This window comes from Clarias gariepinus, chromosome 8 (genome assembly GCF_024256425.1).
Source record: "Clarias gariepinus isolate MV-2021 ecotype Netherlands chromosome 8, CGAR_prim_01v2, whole genome shotgun sequence".
Taxonomy (NCBI): Eukaryota; Metazoa; Chordata; class Actinopteri; order Siluriformes; family Clariidae; genus Clarias; species Clarias gariepinus.
In genome coordinates this window covers 12,238,764-12,254,565 of record NC_071107.1, presented here as the reverse complement: position 1 = coordinate 12,254,565, position 15,802 = coordinate 12,238,764, and the positions used below count along the sequence as shown (strand labels likewise).

The window sequence follows — 15,802 nt, the reverse complement described above, 5'->3', positions numbered from 1 at the left end:
TGTGTTGGCTAATTCATGTGTGAAAATGATTCCTCATGCTTTCACATAAATTATGCCTATGCCATCAGGGAAGAAAAAGTCTTCTACATTAAAAAAAAAAAAAAGATCTACCTTAGAACCATCCTATTTGGTGCATGTTTCTTTTTCCTTATTCCCCCCCTCCCTTTTTTTTTTTTTTTTTACATTTTAAGCAGTTCATATTCTCAAACAAAGTTAAAATATACAAACAGCTCAATGTTAATTCAAATAATCACAACAAACAGCAGAACAAGCCTATGATAAGCACTATTAAAACATGTTGGATCACTCCTGTTATGTTATGTCATGTCATGTTATGTTCCATGGTCCAATATAGGGGTCATATTATTATGTCATAAATAACTAATAGTCTTGAGAATAAGTAGACCTAATTACTGAATATCTTTAATATCTTTATATGGCCAACATACTGTACATGGCCATAGTTATAATATAATACAAAATGCAAACCACACCATATAGCTGCTGGTGTATCCCTGTATATAATACACCTACCTACAAAAAAATAAAAAACACCCATGGCTGCAGGTTAAAGAGATCCATGGAGAACCCACACGTACTTGGCAACACTGCCTTCATAACTACTTAGCTACTCATTCTGTTTTTGGATCTTTCATAGATAAGTTGGTTTATAGTTTGTACTTAGAAAAACAAAGAATTAAGAAGTTAGTCAGTTCCTGCACTATGCTGAATAGATAAGGGGCTAACGGGCTAATCAAAATGATGTGATTAGAGATTATATGTTCATGTTCATGGGAAAATCTCTTGATTGGGAAACAGTTGTGATGATACTACAGTAACTGAAATTCCATGGGACCCAACAAATAAATTGTTCGTTCGAGCAAATAGGGCCAGATATGTAGCTAGCTGGACAAAGAAAAGACACATTCTTTAGCTCAGAAGCGTATTGGCAGTAAAAGCAGTTTGCTACCACATTTTTCATCCTTTTTAAATAAACGCTCTATTCTGTTTACTCTCGCTGTGGTTTAAATGGCTTTTCTGTATAAAAACCTTTAAGTGTAAAAAAATTCTTGGGCCAAGTCAGTACAGAATTATTGTACATGCAAACTATTTCATTGAAATTAAGCATATTATTTCAATGTTTAAAGTAATATGCTGGCTATTTATTAGAGACATTGGGTAGCACTGTGGTTCAGTGTTCAGTATTGTCACCTTGCACATTCAGAGTTCGAGTCTCTAGTCTGCATGCGTGTATGTGGAGAGATTGCGTGTTCCTCCTGTGCTTGGTGGGTTTCCTTTGGTTACTCCAGGTACTCCGTCGTGTGTGCGTTTGTGTGTGTTTGCTTGTGCCATGAGTCCTAACATGACCCATCACAGTATAAGCTGTGTAGACAATAGATTTATTTTGAGGGGGTGGGCGGTGCCCGATTTTCTTCCTAATTTAGTCGTGTCCAATTCCTCCCCATCACTAGGGGGCTCCCACATTAATGCTACTACTACCATTCAGCCATTCACGTGTTTCCTACCGCGTGACGCCAGCCAATTGCATCTTTTCGAACTGTTTGCTCACCCACCATTAGGGGTGGAGTAACACACTCGGAGGAAAGCGCTAGCCGCTCCTTTCGCATGCGCGAGCTCACAGACGCCCCTGATTGGCTGCAGAGCCGTAATTAATGTGGGACCACAAAGTACCTCTCATCCCTCCCCCCTGAGAGAGCTCGGCCAATCAGCTCTCTCTAGACCTCCGGCTGTAAGAGGTAACAGCATCGAACCAGCGATCTCCGGATGATAGGGCGAGCACTTTACCACTGCACCACTCGGAGGCCCTGTGTAGACAATGGATGCCTGATTTAGAGACATTTTTTAGTATTTACTCTCACTCACTCATCATCTATACTGCTTAATCCTGTATGAATGGTCGCAGAGGGCCTGGGTGGGGTGCCAATACATTGCACACACTCATACACACTTACATGCTCATTTACACACTTTGTGAATGGCAGTTAGCCTAATCTGCCTGTTTTTGAACTGTGCGAGGAATCTGGAGCACCCTGAGGAAATCCATCATGTACTAGGAGAACATGCAAACTCGAATCAAACCCAGACTCTGGAGGTGCAAGATGGCAGTGCTAACCACTAAGCCACTTTGTGGCTCTTATATTTACATCCATGCAAAATATTTTAAATAAAATGATTACTATAGAATAGTATTTGTAGGCTGTAAAATGTTTACCTGAATCATAATTTCACAAGACTTTCTCTTAAAGACTTTGGCCTGCATGCTAAATTTAGTTCACCTTCATATGAGTTTGTAAACCTACAGTAATTTCTCAATTTCTTTTCCATGTGGACATTTCTGTAATCATGATGTACTGTAGTATTCCCGAAGTGGGTGAACAAAATCAGCACCCTGTTGGTCCACACATTTCCAGATGGATACATATGTAAAGGCTTATTTAGATAGGATAACCAGCATACAGCACACTATTTGGCTATCCTATGCTTTGCCTGTATCCACATCCTCTGACAAGGGCAATGCTGATTGTTGTTTATTAAATTCTATGACTTATTTTTTATTTTGCTTAATTAATGCCTCACAGGAAATCGAGGCTATGCTTGCATTTTGTTTTAGAGCACTAATTATTATAAAGAATATATATAATAAGAAATTAAAAATGTAAAAAATACTTACCTAAATGTCTTCCATTAGTACTGTACATTATTGATTTATATACAGTACATGTTTCGGCCTTAAAGCAAAAGTTTATGCACCTTTTTTTCGAACGAATGTTATGGTCTGAGAAACCTGTTTTTAGTTAATTTTAACAATTTAAAGTCTAATGTTTCTAGACCTAAATGATCAAATGATTTTAAAGGCTCTGTAAAAAATGTTGTTAGCCACAGAGCAAAAATTGCCTATCTTTTGCCAGTTCAGGTGTTTGCTTAACTATAGGGCATCTGTAATTTTTCAGAGGAAGTGAAATGAGTTCACAGTTAAAGGAAAACATCTGACAATTTTTACACTTTTCTTTTTAAAGTATGTTAAATTTTCAAACTCCTCCTCTAAGATGAAGGCCTCCATTATGAAGACATTTAAGTCAAACTGAGACTTAGACATCTAATGAGCAGAAGAATGCATTAAACTGACATTTACAGAAGACTTCATGCACAGTACATTGATGAGAGTCTTCACTAAAACATTTGAATCATGCAAACCCTTTTAAGAAGGCTTGTGTGTGAATGACAATCCCTGCTGAGGTTGCTCAGATCTCATTGCAGTCATTCTCAGGAGATTTAGAAAGTGGAATGCCTGATCCATGAAAATCAACAGAAAACTTGTGGAAGGGGCATTTACATCATCTGTACGATCTGCACAGTGCTCAGTGCCTTTGGCCGGCACAGAAGATTGCTAACGTCTAATGAGTTAAAAGGACATTTTGACATGAAAGGCCAGGTATTTCGATGGCTCCGGCATACTGAAAAAACTTTCTACCTTGATGGTATCCAAATACTAGTGAATTCTCTGAGATAAGTGCATAGGCAGGGGCTTATATACTGCCTACATAACTGTGTTCTGTTATTCTGTAGAATCAAAAGTCCTGGTTTGACTTGAATGCCCCTCGTAATTTCAATTCACTTCTAATGGCTAGAAGAATTCAACACCACTTGAATAATAATCTAACACCATTTTTTTTTTATACCCAGCTTTAGTCTAGGTCAAAAAGATAGCTTCTAAAAAAGCATTAGAAGAGCTGAAGCTATGAACGACACAGTACAAAGTGATGCCATGTTTTCTTTTATTTCATAAAGATGAGGGGTTTTTATATGGTCTCAAAGCCCAAACTTTGTTCATTGTCACCATACTCATACACATCCATGTCAATCATCTTCCCAGATCCCATCCCCATTTGAAGAAAAGAGTTTGAAGTGGATTTTTTCTCAGAATCGGTATGAGGATGAGGAGGATGAGGCAGAGGCAGAGTAAACAGGAAGGGAAAAAAGAAGAAAAAAGTGGGATAGAACATAGAAGAGGAATAAAGAGTGTGCCATCCTATGCTTAACAAACACACTATCACTATCTATGGTCAGTAGCCATGATTTCCTGATTTGTATCAATACAGACAACCACAGTCCACTCCTCTCTTCCTCTTTCCCTTATATGGATGGCATGATCCTTCTCTCCTTCTTGTCCCTTGCTCCTCCCCTTCTCTCCTCAGCTCCACACCTTCTCTTTCTCTCCCCACCTCTCCCTCTCTTTCCCATCCTCGCAAAACCTCACTTGCTGGCCATGGTGTAGCATCCATCAGGGTGCCACTGCATATCACGCACACGCCTTACGGACTGCATCTGCGGGAACCGAGCACCATACTCATTAAAGTGCCTGTAGTCACCCTTCTCCAGTAGGTATTGGCTGCCACGGTAGCCTGGGTACTGGTAACCCACCCAGCTGAGGAAGAAAAGAAGAGGAGACATTTGATGAAAGGCAGGAAGGAATAGGAGATCTGTGGGTGTAAGGAAGTGTGCCGGAGGGTGCAAAGGTAGAACATGTAGGAGAGACGGTAATGAATAGAGATTGTGCAGCAATTTCCAATCAAGGTTCAGACAAAACTGACCCCTTCTGAGCTGGATTTACCATACTGTGCATTTACACGAATAGATTTTAAAGCAAGTTGGACATGAAAATGCAAAACTCTGTGTTTGGATAATGAACTGGTTGGATCATTCAATGTGTTCAGCTTATCATAAACATTTAGAGTAGTTTTAGAGATCTCTCATGAAACTAAAGGCTAAATCAACAGATTTTTCTGAAGTCCTAATTTTAAACTTGGCTCTTGGTAACACACACGTAAGCAAGTAGCCCAGTACTTACGTGCCACAGCTGACCATGATGCTGCCAACTCGGTCAGTAAAGCCGTAGGAGTACAGGCTGGGCACGTCATCATTGATTATCTCCATCTTTCTTCCCTTATAGTCACCGATCTCATACAGACAGATCTTGTGCTTCTCTGGGTCCTGTTGGAAAAGCTAATGATTTTCTATTTGCAAGAAAATTTACCCTGACATCACATTTACACTAAATCTTTCCACAATGACCCATCGAATTTGCCATATTCCTTATATGGGCACAGCTTCCTGTTCTTGGAACTTAAATACAGTACAAGCAAGGCATGACGTAAATGGGATCTTTTTTTATGTAATACAAAACCTATCTTACCCCAACCCTAAGCTCAATAATCCTAACGTTATAACTTAATCTTCATAATTAATATGAAATATTAATAATTGTACAATAATGACTAGATAGTTTAAATTCTTGCTATTTCCAATTGTTGACTGGTTCCTTCTCTGATGATTTGCATCTGTAGTTTACTCAGCTGCATTGCTATACTTTTAGAAAAATGGAATATTTTGATGCTTTGAAGTTTTGCTATACCTTTAGAAACAAAAGGGTAAATTGGATCATTTGAAGTTCGTACTTTTCTTTGTACTAAATCAGTTTCGGACATGGAAAGACCCTTTGTAGAAACCTCAATTACCCACATGGATGTAGTAAAAATCCATCAGGGAGAAAAAGCCAGTAAGAAACAATTGCGTCCTTAACTTTTGGTGTAGCATCTGTCCCTTTTCACTTTAATATGTGATATGTTTTTAATATGAAAAACATATTACACTGATTTTTAGAACAGAGGGCTTCATCTCTTCCACAGTTGAATTAACCTGGTATTGTAGTCTGAATAGGTTATCTGATTTTTAAAAATAATTATTACAGTATTTGTTTTCCTTGTTGTTGTTTTTTACGGTTTACGTTTTAATCACCTGTGTTTTAACCTGTGCCTGGTTCACAGATTATGATTTATAGAACAGTTCTAGTACACACACATAAATGTGTCAGGTTCATCCTGAAAGAGTTCTGCTCCTCACCTCTGCATTTGCTATTCTGCCTTTAATTGTAGTAGATTGTTGACATTATTGATGCACCTTCAGCATGGAGAACACAGTCTCATAGTGAATTATGCTTCAAAAGAGCATGGTTAAAAATATCTCTATACAATTAGTGAATAATGTGAAAACATCAAGAAACTGTTAAAAGATTAGCGTACAATTAAAAACTGTGACTGCAGATGAACATGTTTGTTATAACATTCTATCTTGCAATATTACTCCTTAGTTAGTCTTAAGACTGAAAATACTCCATTCGCATTAATGATTAATTAGGCAGCACTGTGGCTAATCGCTGTCGCCTTGCACCTCTAGGGTTGGGTTTAAACGTTGCCTCCAGTCTGTATGCATGAAGTTTGCATGTTCTTAATATGCATTGTGGGTTTTAAAATAAATTTTAAAATTCTACTTCTTTTTTTTAAAGCTCTCAATTGTTTAGCTCCACAATACCTTACTAACTATGCTAACCCAATAAGCTATTTTTAGGTAACTCTAAACTTCTTTTAAACATTTTTTAGTCTCTAGATTCCATCTAAAGACCAGAGGTGACAGAGCTTTTGTTGTTGCTGGCCCCAGGCTGTAAAATAACCTCTTAGCCCACATTGAACCTGCTTCCACTGTTTACAGTTTTATATCAAATATAAAGATCTATCTCTTTTTTTCAATTGCTTTTAGTTTAGGCTGAGGTTATGCAAACTGTCTATCAATCGATCAGTCAATCAAATTTAATGCATCTGTTTTATGCTTTAATTCATGTTTGACTTTTTACTCTTATTTATTTACTTTCAACTGTGTTTTACTCTTATGTTATGCTTTATAGTTTATTTTGTTTTACTTTGCAATTATCTATTTATACTATATAGTATATAAAGCACTTTGGGTCGACTGCTGTTGTTTTAAATGCGCTATATAAGTATTTAAATAAAATGACTTGACTTGACTCATGGAGAGAAGAATTAATACCATGCGGACAGGCCTGAATGAGAGCAGATAGTCATTCCTCTGGCAGTTGCTCCAGCAGTCCCAGCGAGGATACTCGCCTTTCTCCAGGATATACATCTCACCACAGAAGTTCATCTGCTCAAAACCAACAAAACTAGAGAAAACGGGAGAAATAGAGAGGGAGGCAGGAGGAGGTGGGGGAAGGAGTAAGCGTCAGGGTGAGTAACTTGACTTGAGGATCTCACCATCACTGTTATTGTCATGTCTGAAATAACGGCATGTAACTGTTTATTACTCACGGGCCACATTCAACACGAAGGGAGCGCACTTTGTCCATGCCCATCTCACACACGTTCATACACTCATTGCTGATTTCAATCATACGGCCCTGGAAGTTTTCACGGTCAAAAACGTACATCTACAAGGGTGAGAAAGACAGAAATGGAGATGGATGAGAAGGAAAAGGTGAGACTAGTAGGGTTGGGGAACACCAAGTAAGAACGTGAAATAACCTTTATTATAAATAATATCATTGTGTCTAAAATTAAAAATTTATAGCAAGTCTAGACTGTTTGATAATGAATCCAATCAAGTTATTATCATCATTCTTTCGTTTATTTATTTAATTGATTTTTTTTTTTAACTTCTGAAAACTTTTATTAGGTCTAGTAAAGAACAACAATGAAGATAAAGATTATTGTTCTTGTGCATACATCAAGAAGCAAATATATTTTTAAAAATATTAGCAGTTAAAAAACATTAACATGATTAGGGCAATAACAACACATTTTTACAACAAAAAAAAAACCTAAAGATCACACCACCCTCATATGCAAGAATGTTTTAAAGAGTTCTTGGATTGTCATTAAGCCAGTAAATCTGAACTTTACTATATAAAGAAAAAATAAAGGCAGCAGAACAAGATCTAATCACAAGCAGGTATCTATGGCAACTGGAACTTACCAAAAGTGAGACTTGTCATGATCATGCTTTGTTTGCCTGCCTATGCTTTATAGAAAGTAACACTGAGGGTAAACAATTTTGAACAACTCTACTGTTTTTTATTACATCACTCAAATCACTTAATCCAGAATTTCTAGTCTGTTGTTTGATGTTTTTATTGTTATTGTTTATAATGTAATTATTTAAATATAAACTAACAGGGCCAAAATGATTTATTTTGACTAATTAGGGATTTCTGAATATATCAGTAAAAATCCTCACAAGACTGGTAAGTCAAGCTTGAGTGTGTGTGTGTGTGTATGTGTGTGTGTGTGTGTGTGTTTTACCCTGTAGGTGTCCTTGCCAACATCAGACTTGGTGTTGGGCTTGCCATCAGGCTGAGCAACAGGCTTGGGCTTCTCTTCACCGGAAGACATAACTGTAATTACAAAAGAGGGCAAGATTATTACCAATGTGTTATTTTTTAATTGAAGCACAATTAATTATAAAAAACACTTTATTTTAAGGAACACATTAGGGGTAATTAAAATCTTTTTCTTTTTTTTTTCTTTTTAAAATCAGACTCAGATTAGGCACTTGGAAGTTTCGCTCACTCTCTCACATGTTCTCTATTTCCCTTAGCCTGTAGGGGCTCATGGGAGGCCCGGAGTCCCCTCCCAGTGGACTCAGGGCACAAGGCTTGGTACACCCTGAACAGGGTGTCAGTTCATTACAGGGCACAAGGACACACACACACACACACACACACACACACGCTCACACGCACACACACACACAAACACCCCCCCCCCCCCATGCATGTTGTGAAAATTACGTGAATAAATGCACATGAATGAAACCTCTAAATTCATATTTCATTAGTGTAAAAGTTTGACATACTAAAGTTTGCCTCAAATTTTTTTTGGCTTCAAGGGATGTCTGAGGGCAATAATAATACTATACATCTCATATATTATAGAACTCATATACATAATATTATTAATGATTTAATCAAGAGCCAAATGCAGTTTGTTTAGTTCACTACAGTGCTGTTTTTCATCAGACATAAAAACGAATCCTGTTTCAGCTTTGTGGCCTTGGTTTTGTGGATGCAGCATAAACTGGCCTCTGTTGGTATTCAACCTTTTTTTTGCTCCAATTATTATTATTTTTTTTTACGTGGAGCACAACTTAACTTGAAAACATGTCATCGTGTTTGTTTAGCTACAAAGTAGTGACATCTGAAACTCTGCATTAGAACACATACTGACCTATTAGACCTGCATTAGTACACATAGTGACCTATTCAGCTTTTGTAAGCTCTTAAAGTAAAAAACCTAATAAAGTCAATTAATGCTACCTAAAATCTCAATCACACTAATAATTTAAGCTTCAAGGACATACTATTATCAAAACTAATTATCTATTAATTAGTATTTTTTTATATAAGATTATTATGAATTGACACACAGGTTGATGAATAAAAATTCATTTATAGCAAATAAACTGTTTGCAGTTGCTTAGCTGGGGTTTGATTAAACAAATAAGAAGACCTTCATTAACACCTTAATATTGGGTCATTCTTAACCCTATTATTATTATAAACGGCAGGCTGACTTTCTGTAGTAAAATTGCACGAGTGCACCAGTCACATGGTATCATCTGGATGGATGATACTGAGTGAAGTAAACCAAAATCTCTCATGCTTATGAAGCTCCTATGAAAATATTTGGGAGTAAAGTGTGAGAGTGCTGGAAGTTGTCCAAAACACAAATGAATCATGTCTCAAACTTAACAGATAATAGGGACTTCTTAAAGTGTCTTGTTGTAATTATGCATAACATTAAGGCTTGGAAATGTAAAGGAACATTGAGCTCTTGGCATGTTTCTAGTATTTTACAGTAGTACAGGAATATACTGCAAATAGCTATCTTTTTCTGTCTCGGTAAAGAGTGCCATGAGAAAAAAACAAAGCTTTAAAGTTATTTAAGGTAAACTTGAATTTAATGGCTCATTTATTCTAATGCATAATCACTGCTTAATTGATGATTACCTTTTCCTTTTATTCCTCTTGTCTCCTTTATAGTCCATGTCTAGACTCACTTACAGTTTTAGTGAGTTGACAGACACTCTGTCATCCTCCATTATCTTTTTTAACATTACAACTGTGTCGTAAGACGTTAGCAACTCATAGCTTGTTGTTATGTTATTCACCTCCTACTCCTCTAACACTCTCTGCGTCAATGCCAGAGTAAATGCTATGTCATCACTCTTATCCGTCAGGCTTTCACTGCATGCCTTAATTTTTCTCAATGCATCATTTCTTCTCCTGTTTCACATTCAGAGTAGATGATGACTTCATTATAAACATTTTACTTTTTATTGTTTTTATGTGTATTTTTTATGTCTTTTGGCAAATTATTTTACTACTAATTTTACTTAAATTACTAAATCATTCTTAGCAGTTGCTAAATAAGAAAATGTTCTTATTCGTTTTATCAGTAATATGTGTTCGGACTGTTTCTCTCTTTCTGGATTCTTACCTGAGTGTAAGTGAGTAGTCGGCGTCTCTCTCACACAGCCAGTCAGCGTGTGTTGAAAACAATCGTGTAGCTCTTTTATAGGCCTGCACCAAACGCGGTGGGATTAGACCCAAACAAACAAACCCGCTGAGCTCAGCACCCCATGCACAGAATAGAAATTACCCCATCATCAAACAGAGACACAGAAACCAAAAGAGAAAGAGAAGAGAGAAAGAGAGAGCGAGGGAGAGAGATGACTAAAGCTTGAAAGGGAAAAAGGGCCTAAGGATGATTGACACCTGATCAGCTTTGGTTTATACAAATACTTTTTAATTTCCAAACATAAAACCAAGAAGATTCCATAAAGGTGAACTCACAAATTAATCAGCAATAAAATAAACTACTGACACACAGGTGAAGTATTATAGTGATTAATCAACAGTCAATAGTCAGTTCTCAAAGCTGATGTGTTAGAAGCAGTAAAATTGTGGGCCAAACTGTGATAGCTAGATGACTGGGTCAGAACATCTCCAAAACGGCGGGTCACAACTGGTGAACTAATGACATGGATCATAGGCAGCCAAGGCTCACTGATGTGTGTGGGTGTCATGGTGGTGTCAGAAGGGTGCTGGGATACACTACCCATCAGCCACCACTTGTCATTTGTAACTACTGTATTTGCGTCTGGTTCGAAATAGTTTTCTTGTTGTATATATAAGTTCTGGGGGTTTAATTTAGTTTTGCCTAGTGTCTGTTATGTTAAGTGTGTTTACAATAAGTTATACTCTGGCTTTAGCAATCAGTCAAGGTTCCTAGCCTAGTTCCTGTTCTAATTTGTTTTGGTGTTATGTCACAAGGCCTATTAAAGAGGATTTTGTATGAATATCTGTCTCCTTTTTAATCCTTGACTAATGCTAAACCTAAATATAAATAACAGTCTATTGGAGGAGCATGTGGGTAGTGCGAGAAATGTTCCAGGAGATCCAAATGCACCTATGGTCCAAAATGAAGTTGGTTCAGGAGCACCTACTGGTGTAACCTGCTATGGTTAGTGTATGAGCCTCCTAAGCCCAGCTCCTGACTGAGGTTAACAGTCTGGCCACTCCAAAGATCTTCAGGCCAGAGAGTGAGAAGGATTTGTTTTGGCTTCAGCCCACTTAAGCCTGTGATACTAACAATAGGATTTTTGCCTATTCTATCCTATTGTGGAAACTATCTTGGCTCAGTGCAAGAATCTTGCTCGACCACCATGCCCTAGTGAGAAAATCACTCTGCTTTCCCAACCTCAGAGAGCATCACTCTGACACCCTGCCCCTCTGAACAAGCATCTCCTACCTCCTTGCTTCATAAGGTCAAGCTCCCTTTGTGGGGGTCAGCACCCTGTTTGCTGATGATGGTCCAAGACCCACTACAGACTTAGATATGTGTATCTAGAAGCATGCTTCAGAGGAAACTGTCATAAACATAAAACTAACAAGCACCCACCTGAACTGCTGTATACTTTAGTCAACAGAGGCACCAAAACTGATTTTTAGAGGCCATTGTTTGGCAAGAGTTTTTTTTTTTTTTTTTCATTTTCTGTCTCAAATGACAAAAACATACTTGAGATTTGCATCGTCTCAGGAAAGACTGTCTGCACAGGCTTTATTGTTCAATGAAAAGTACATACCAAGACAAGTACAGTATGAGGACGTCATCACAAGCTCTGCCAGGGCCAAAACTCGAGTGTTAAGGTATTCCCACGCTTTTCAATATTTCAGTGTGTTCATGCCTCAACAGTCAGTTGTTATTTTCAGACACAAAGGCCAGCTGTTTTGGAATAGTTCTTCCAAGAACAGTATTATCAAATGCATTTGTTAAACCCATCAGGCACTACGTATATTAAAACTGGCTCTCATGAAGAACAACCAAGGAAAGCAAGGCCAAAACTTACCTTCAGGTGTGAAGATGACTCTGATCTAGACTTTAAATACCTAAAATGTTTGCCCTAGTAATATATACATGCTGACAGACACCGGTGGCCTAAGGCAATTAAGGGTAAGTTTTCACACCCGTGACTTGTTTGAGATGCCCTGACTTGGATTAATACTGACCTCTGGGCAAGGCAAAGGACCCAACAAAGGAGTTTTAAAGAAAAGGTTGTTAAATTGTATAAATTAGGTATAATATAAAAAGATATGCAAATATTTTAAAATTATATTTTCTACTGTATTTTCTTCTACTGTTCAAACTCTGATAAAGCTGCCTGGAAAAACCTTTGAAAAACCTCAAAATACTGGCTTTTGTGCAAAAAGGGATGTAGCTGTTTCAAGATGCACAATAGAGGTTTTTAAACATGGTCTTCATGATTGATTTTAATCACTTCAATATTGACACATGACGTGCGCTTGGACTCTTTAACATGACAGTGATCCAAAGCACCTCACAAGATGACCCTTCAAGTGGCTACAACAGAAAAAAAAAAATAAAGCTTCTGATCTGCCCATGGAAAGTCTCCTGACCTCACTATCATTGAGATATTTGCAGTTGGTGCAAGACAACCCAAGAATGTATGGGACCTGGAGGCTTTTTGTCAAGAAGGATGGGGCTTTACAATCTCAGAAAATAAACAGTCTCTACTGCAACTTTCACAAAAGACATTGAGCACGATTGATGCTAAAGGGGGCTACACAAGTTTTGTCAGGATTTTGACTTTATGATTTTCTTTTTTTCCATGTTTTGTTCGAAGATTATGATCCTTTGTGATGCCTTATGTAGAATCTGAATCCAATTACAAACAAAAGAAATGTGTTTGATAGAGCATTTGATTGGATAATTACTGCATTGATTAATATGTTTCAGCCAACAATAATTATTTTAATTTTAACTGATGTACCGAGCAGCTTCTGATTTTTTAAACAACCAGGTCAATGCAGAATTTTACTCTGTTTCAGAATGCTCCAATTTCTGGCCTCCATCATGCATCAAGTAAACAACTAATTAGATTGCTGAAATTACTGGAATTGAGTTCAGAACTCGCCAATGCATCATTAAAGCCTGGAAAAATAGTGCTGACCCATCAACCTCACAGAAAATTACAAATGATCATGATTGCAGATCACCTAAATCATGGTTGTCTAATCCTCTCCAGAAAAGGGCCTGTGTGGGTGCAGGTTTTCATTGCAATGAAGCAGAAATCACACCTGGTTGGAACGAAAATCTTCGCACACACAAGCCCTTTCTGGAGAAGATTGGCCAACCAGATCTAAAAGCAGATCCTAAAATCCTAAATTATAGCAAAATCATAGCTATGTTTAATAGTGAAAGTAAGACCATTTCCACATTCACAATGTGACAAGAACACAAGGAACAAGAACTTGCATGAATAAGCATGATGAGTCATTTTTTATACTGTATATTAACTGGCCACCACAGAGTCCCGATTGTAACCCCACTGAAAGTCTTTGAGATGTGCTGGGGAAGATTTTACGAAGTGGTTTGACTCTCCCATTATCAAAACAACAGATCGGCCAAAAAGGAAAATGAAATTCTTGATGGAAATTATTATGCGTTTCTGTGGAGAAAGAGAGAAATAGAGAGAGAGAACCAATTTTCAGGCAACATTCTAAAAGATAATACCACCCTTCAATATGTAATCATAAAAACAGGTCAGGAAATTAGATTTTTATTTCCAATTTCAGTATAGGCTTAATAAAGTAACAGGCTACTCTGTGACCAAGGAAACAAGGTGATATAGTCAGACTTTCTCCATTTAACACATAAAGATTTTTTATAGGAGGTGTGAGTCATCAATGTTATTATTATTATTATTATTATTATTATTATTATTAATAATAATAATAATAATAATAATAATAATAATACACATTTACACAATGTCAATCACAGTTAACGTTAGATAGCTAAAAGAAGAATTTCATTTTTTTGAAAGTTCAAGAAATCAAAAGTGCCAGACAACTAAATATGTAAGCACTGTGTTAAAAAAAAAAATCTATTTGTGTTTTAGACAAAATTATTCTATGTTCAAACGAGCAGAAATTCTACAATTCCCCAAATGTCAAAATGTCCTCCCACTGTTTCCTTTTTAGATGCTCTTTCTGTCACACTTGTCAGGGTTTTTTTTGTGCATCCACAACTCTCATAGAGCATGTTCATTTTCCATTTTTATTTTACCCCCTTTTTTGTAGATAATTTCTTTCCATCACAAGTCAAAGTCCTGCAATAAGTCTAAAACTACTACCAAGGAGAGACAGGTGAGGGGGAGGAAAAGAGAGGACAGGTACACAAAATGAATTTCCACCTGTCACAGCAGAGGTAGTTTACATTTAGTGCTGAGGACAGAATCAGTCAGTGATGCGGTTAGACATAATATTTAGGTTTTGTACTTACTGTACACTCAGTTCATAGTGCTTTACACAAGGATGTCATGGTTTATGATATACAACCAAAAGGTCTGCAAATGTATTTTAACGTTAAAGGCACCATCGTTATTATTACTATTAATGTCTTTTGGAACAAATTGATGTTGGGGCAGCTTAAATCACACTATTATTACCATTATTATGCTCGTAAATTTACATGACTGATCATTAGGATTAAATGGATTTAAAACACATTGGGTTTATCAGAAAAGGTTGTTATTAACTACAACTCATTAATATTGATATTATCCACAACACTTTGCAAACATTCATGCATGCATATTAAAACAGCGAGGAGACAGCTTTACAGATTTAACATACACACACACACGCACACACACACACAATGCAGGGCCTTTTTATGGGAGTAGTCACTTCTGCTTTCACTTCATGTGTCAAATGTTCTGAATCTAATTTTAACTCAGAGAAACATGTTTGGTTTTTTCCGTGATGGGAATAGTCAGAATCAAACTGCTCTAGTAGCACTGATAAATTAATAAATGTATTTACATCATGCTTGCTGTTTAAAGAGAGGGAATCTATTCAGTCAATTAATTTGTGTTGTGATAAGAGGGTAAGTCTTTTGGATGACATAGGACAAAACATGAAATTGTTACTTACAAGGGGTGTTTAAGTCAAACCAGGATTTTTACTTGTGGAGAATAACAGAACACAGTTATCAGAGTAAACACTCCCTTTATTCCTCTATATAATCCCCTGCTACGCTATTGCACTTATCCCAGTGTTTCACTGGTGCTTGGATACCATCAAGGTAAAAAGTTTTCTCAGTATGCCAGAGCCATGATTGGACTACCTGCTTCACGTGCTAAACGCTGGCCTCCCAGGAACTCCTTTAATATCCCAAATATGTGAAAACAGCTTTGATCGAGGTCAGGACTGTATGTGGAATATGTGGCAATAACTCCCAGCCCAGTTCCTGCAATGTGCAAGTGGTGTTCATGAATAATTGTGCGTACATTTTCCACAGACAGATTCATCTCTTCCACAAGTTGGTGACAAGTTACCCTTCAATTT

The 15,802-nt window shown here is 37.1% G+C and overlaps 1 protein-coding gene across 1 annotated transcript; it reads right to left on the bottom strand.

Annotated features, from left to right (window-relative positions):
* Positions 1 to 3,793: 3,793 nt before the first annotated feature.
* On the bottom strand, positions 3,794 to 10,402 carry crybb1l2 (crystallin, beta B1, like 2). Its single transcript, XM_053501816.1, has 6 exons — positions 10,368 to 10,402; positions 8,172 to 8,263; positions 7,182 to 7,300; positions 6,904 to 7,036; positions 4,871 to 5,013; positions 3,794 to 4,447 (listed from the first exon to the last, which is right to left on the bottom strand). The coding sequence occupies exons 2-6, from the start codon at positions 8,259 to 8,261 to the stop codon at positions 4,276 to 4,278; spliced, it is 657 nt and encodes a 218-aa protein (XP_053357791.1). The 5' UTR covers positions 8,262 to 8,263; positions 10,368 to 10,402; the 3' UTR covers positions 3,794 to 4,275.
* Between the last annotated feature and the right edge of the window lie 5,400 nt (positions 10,403 to 15,802).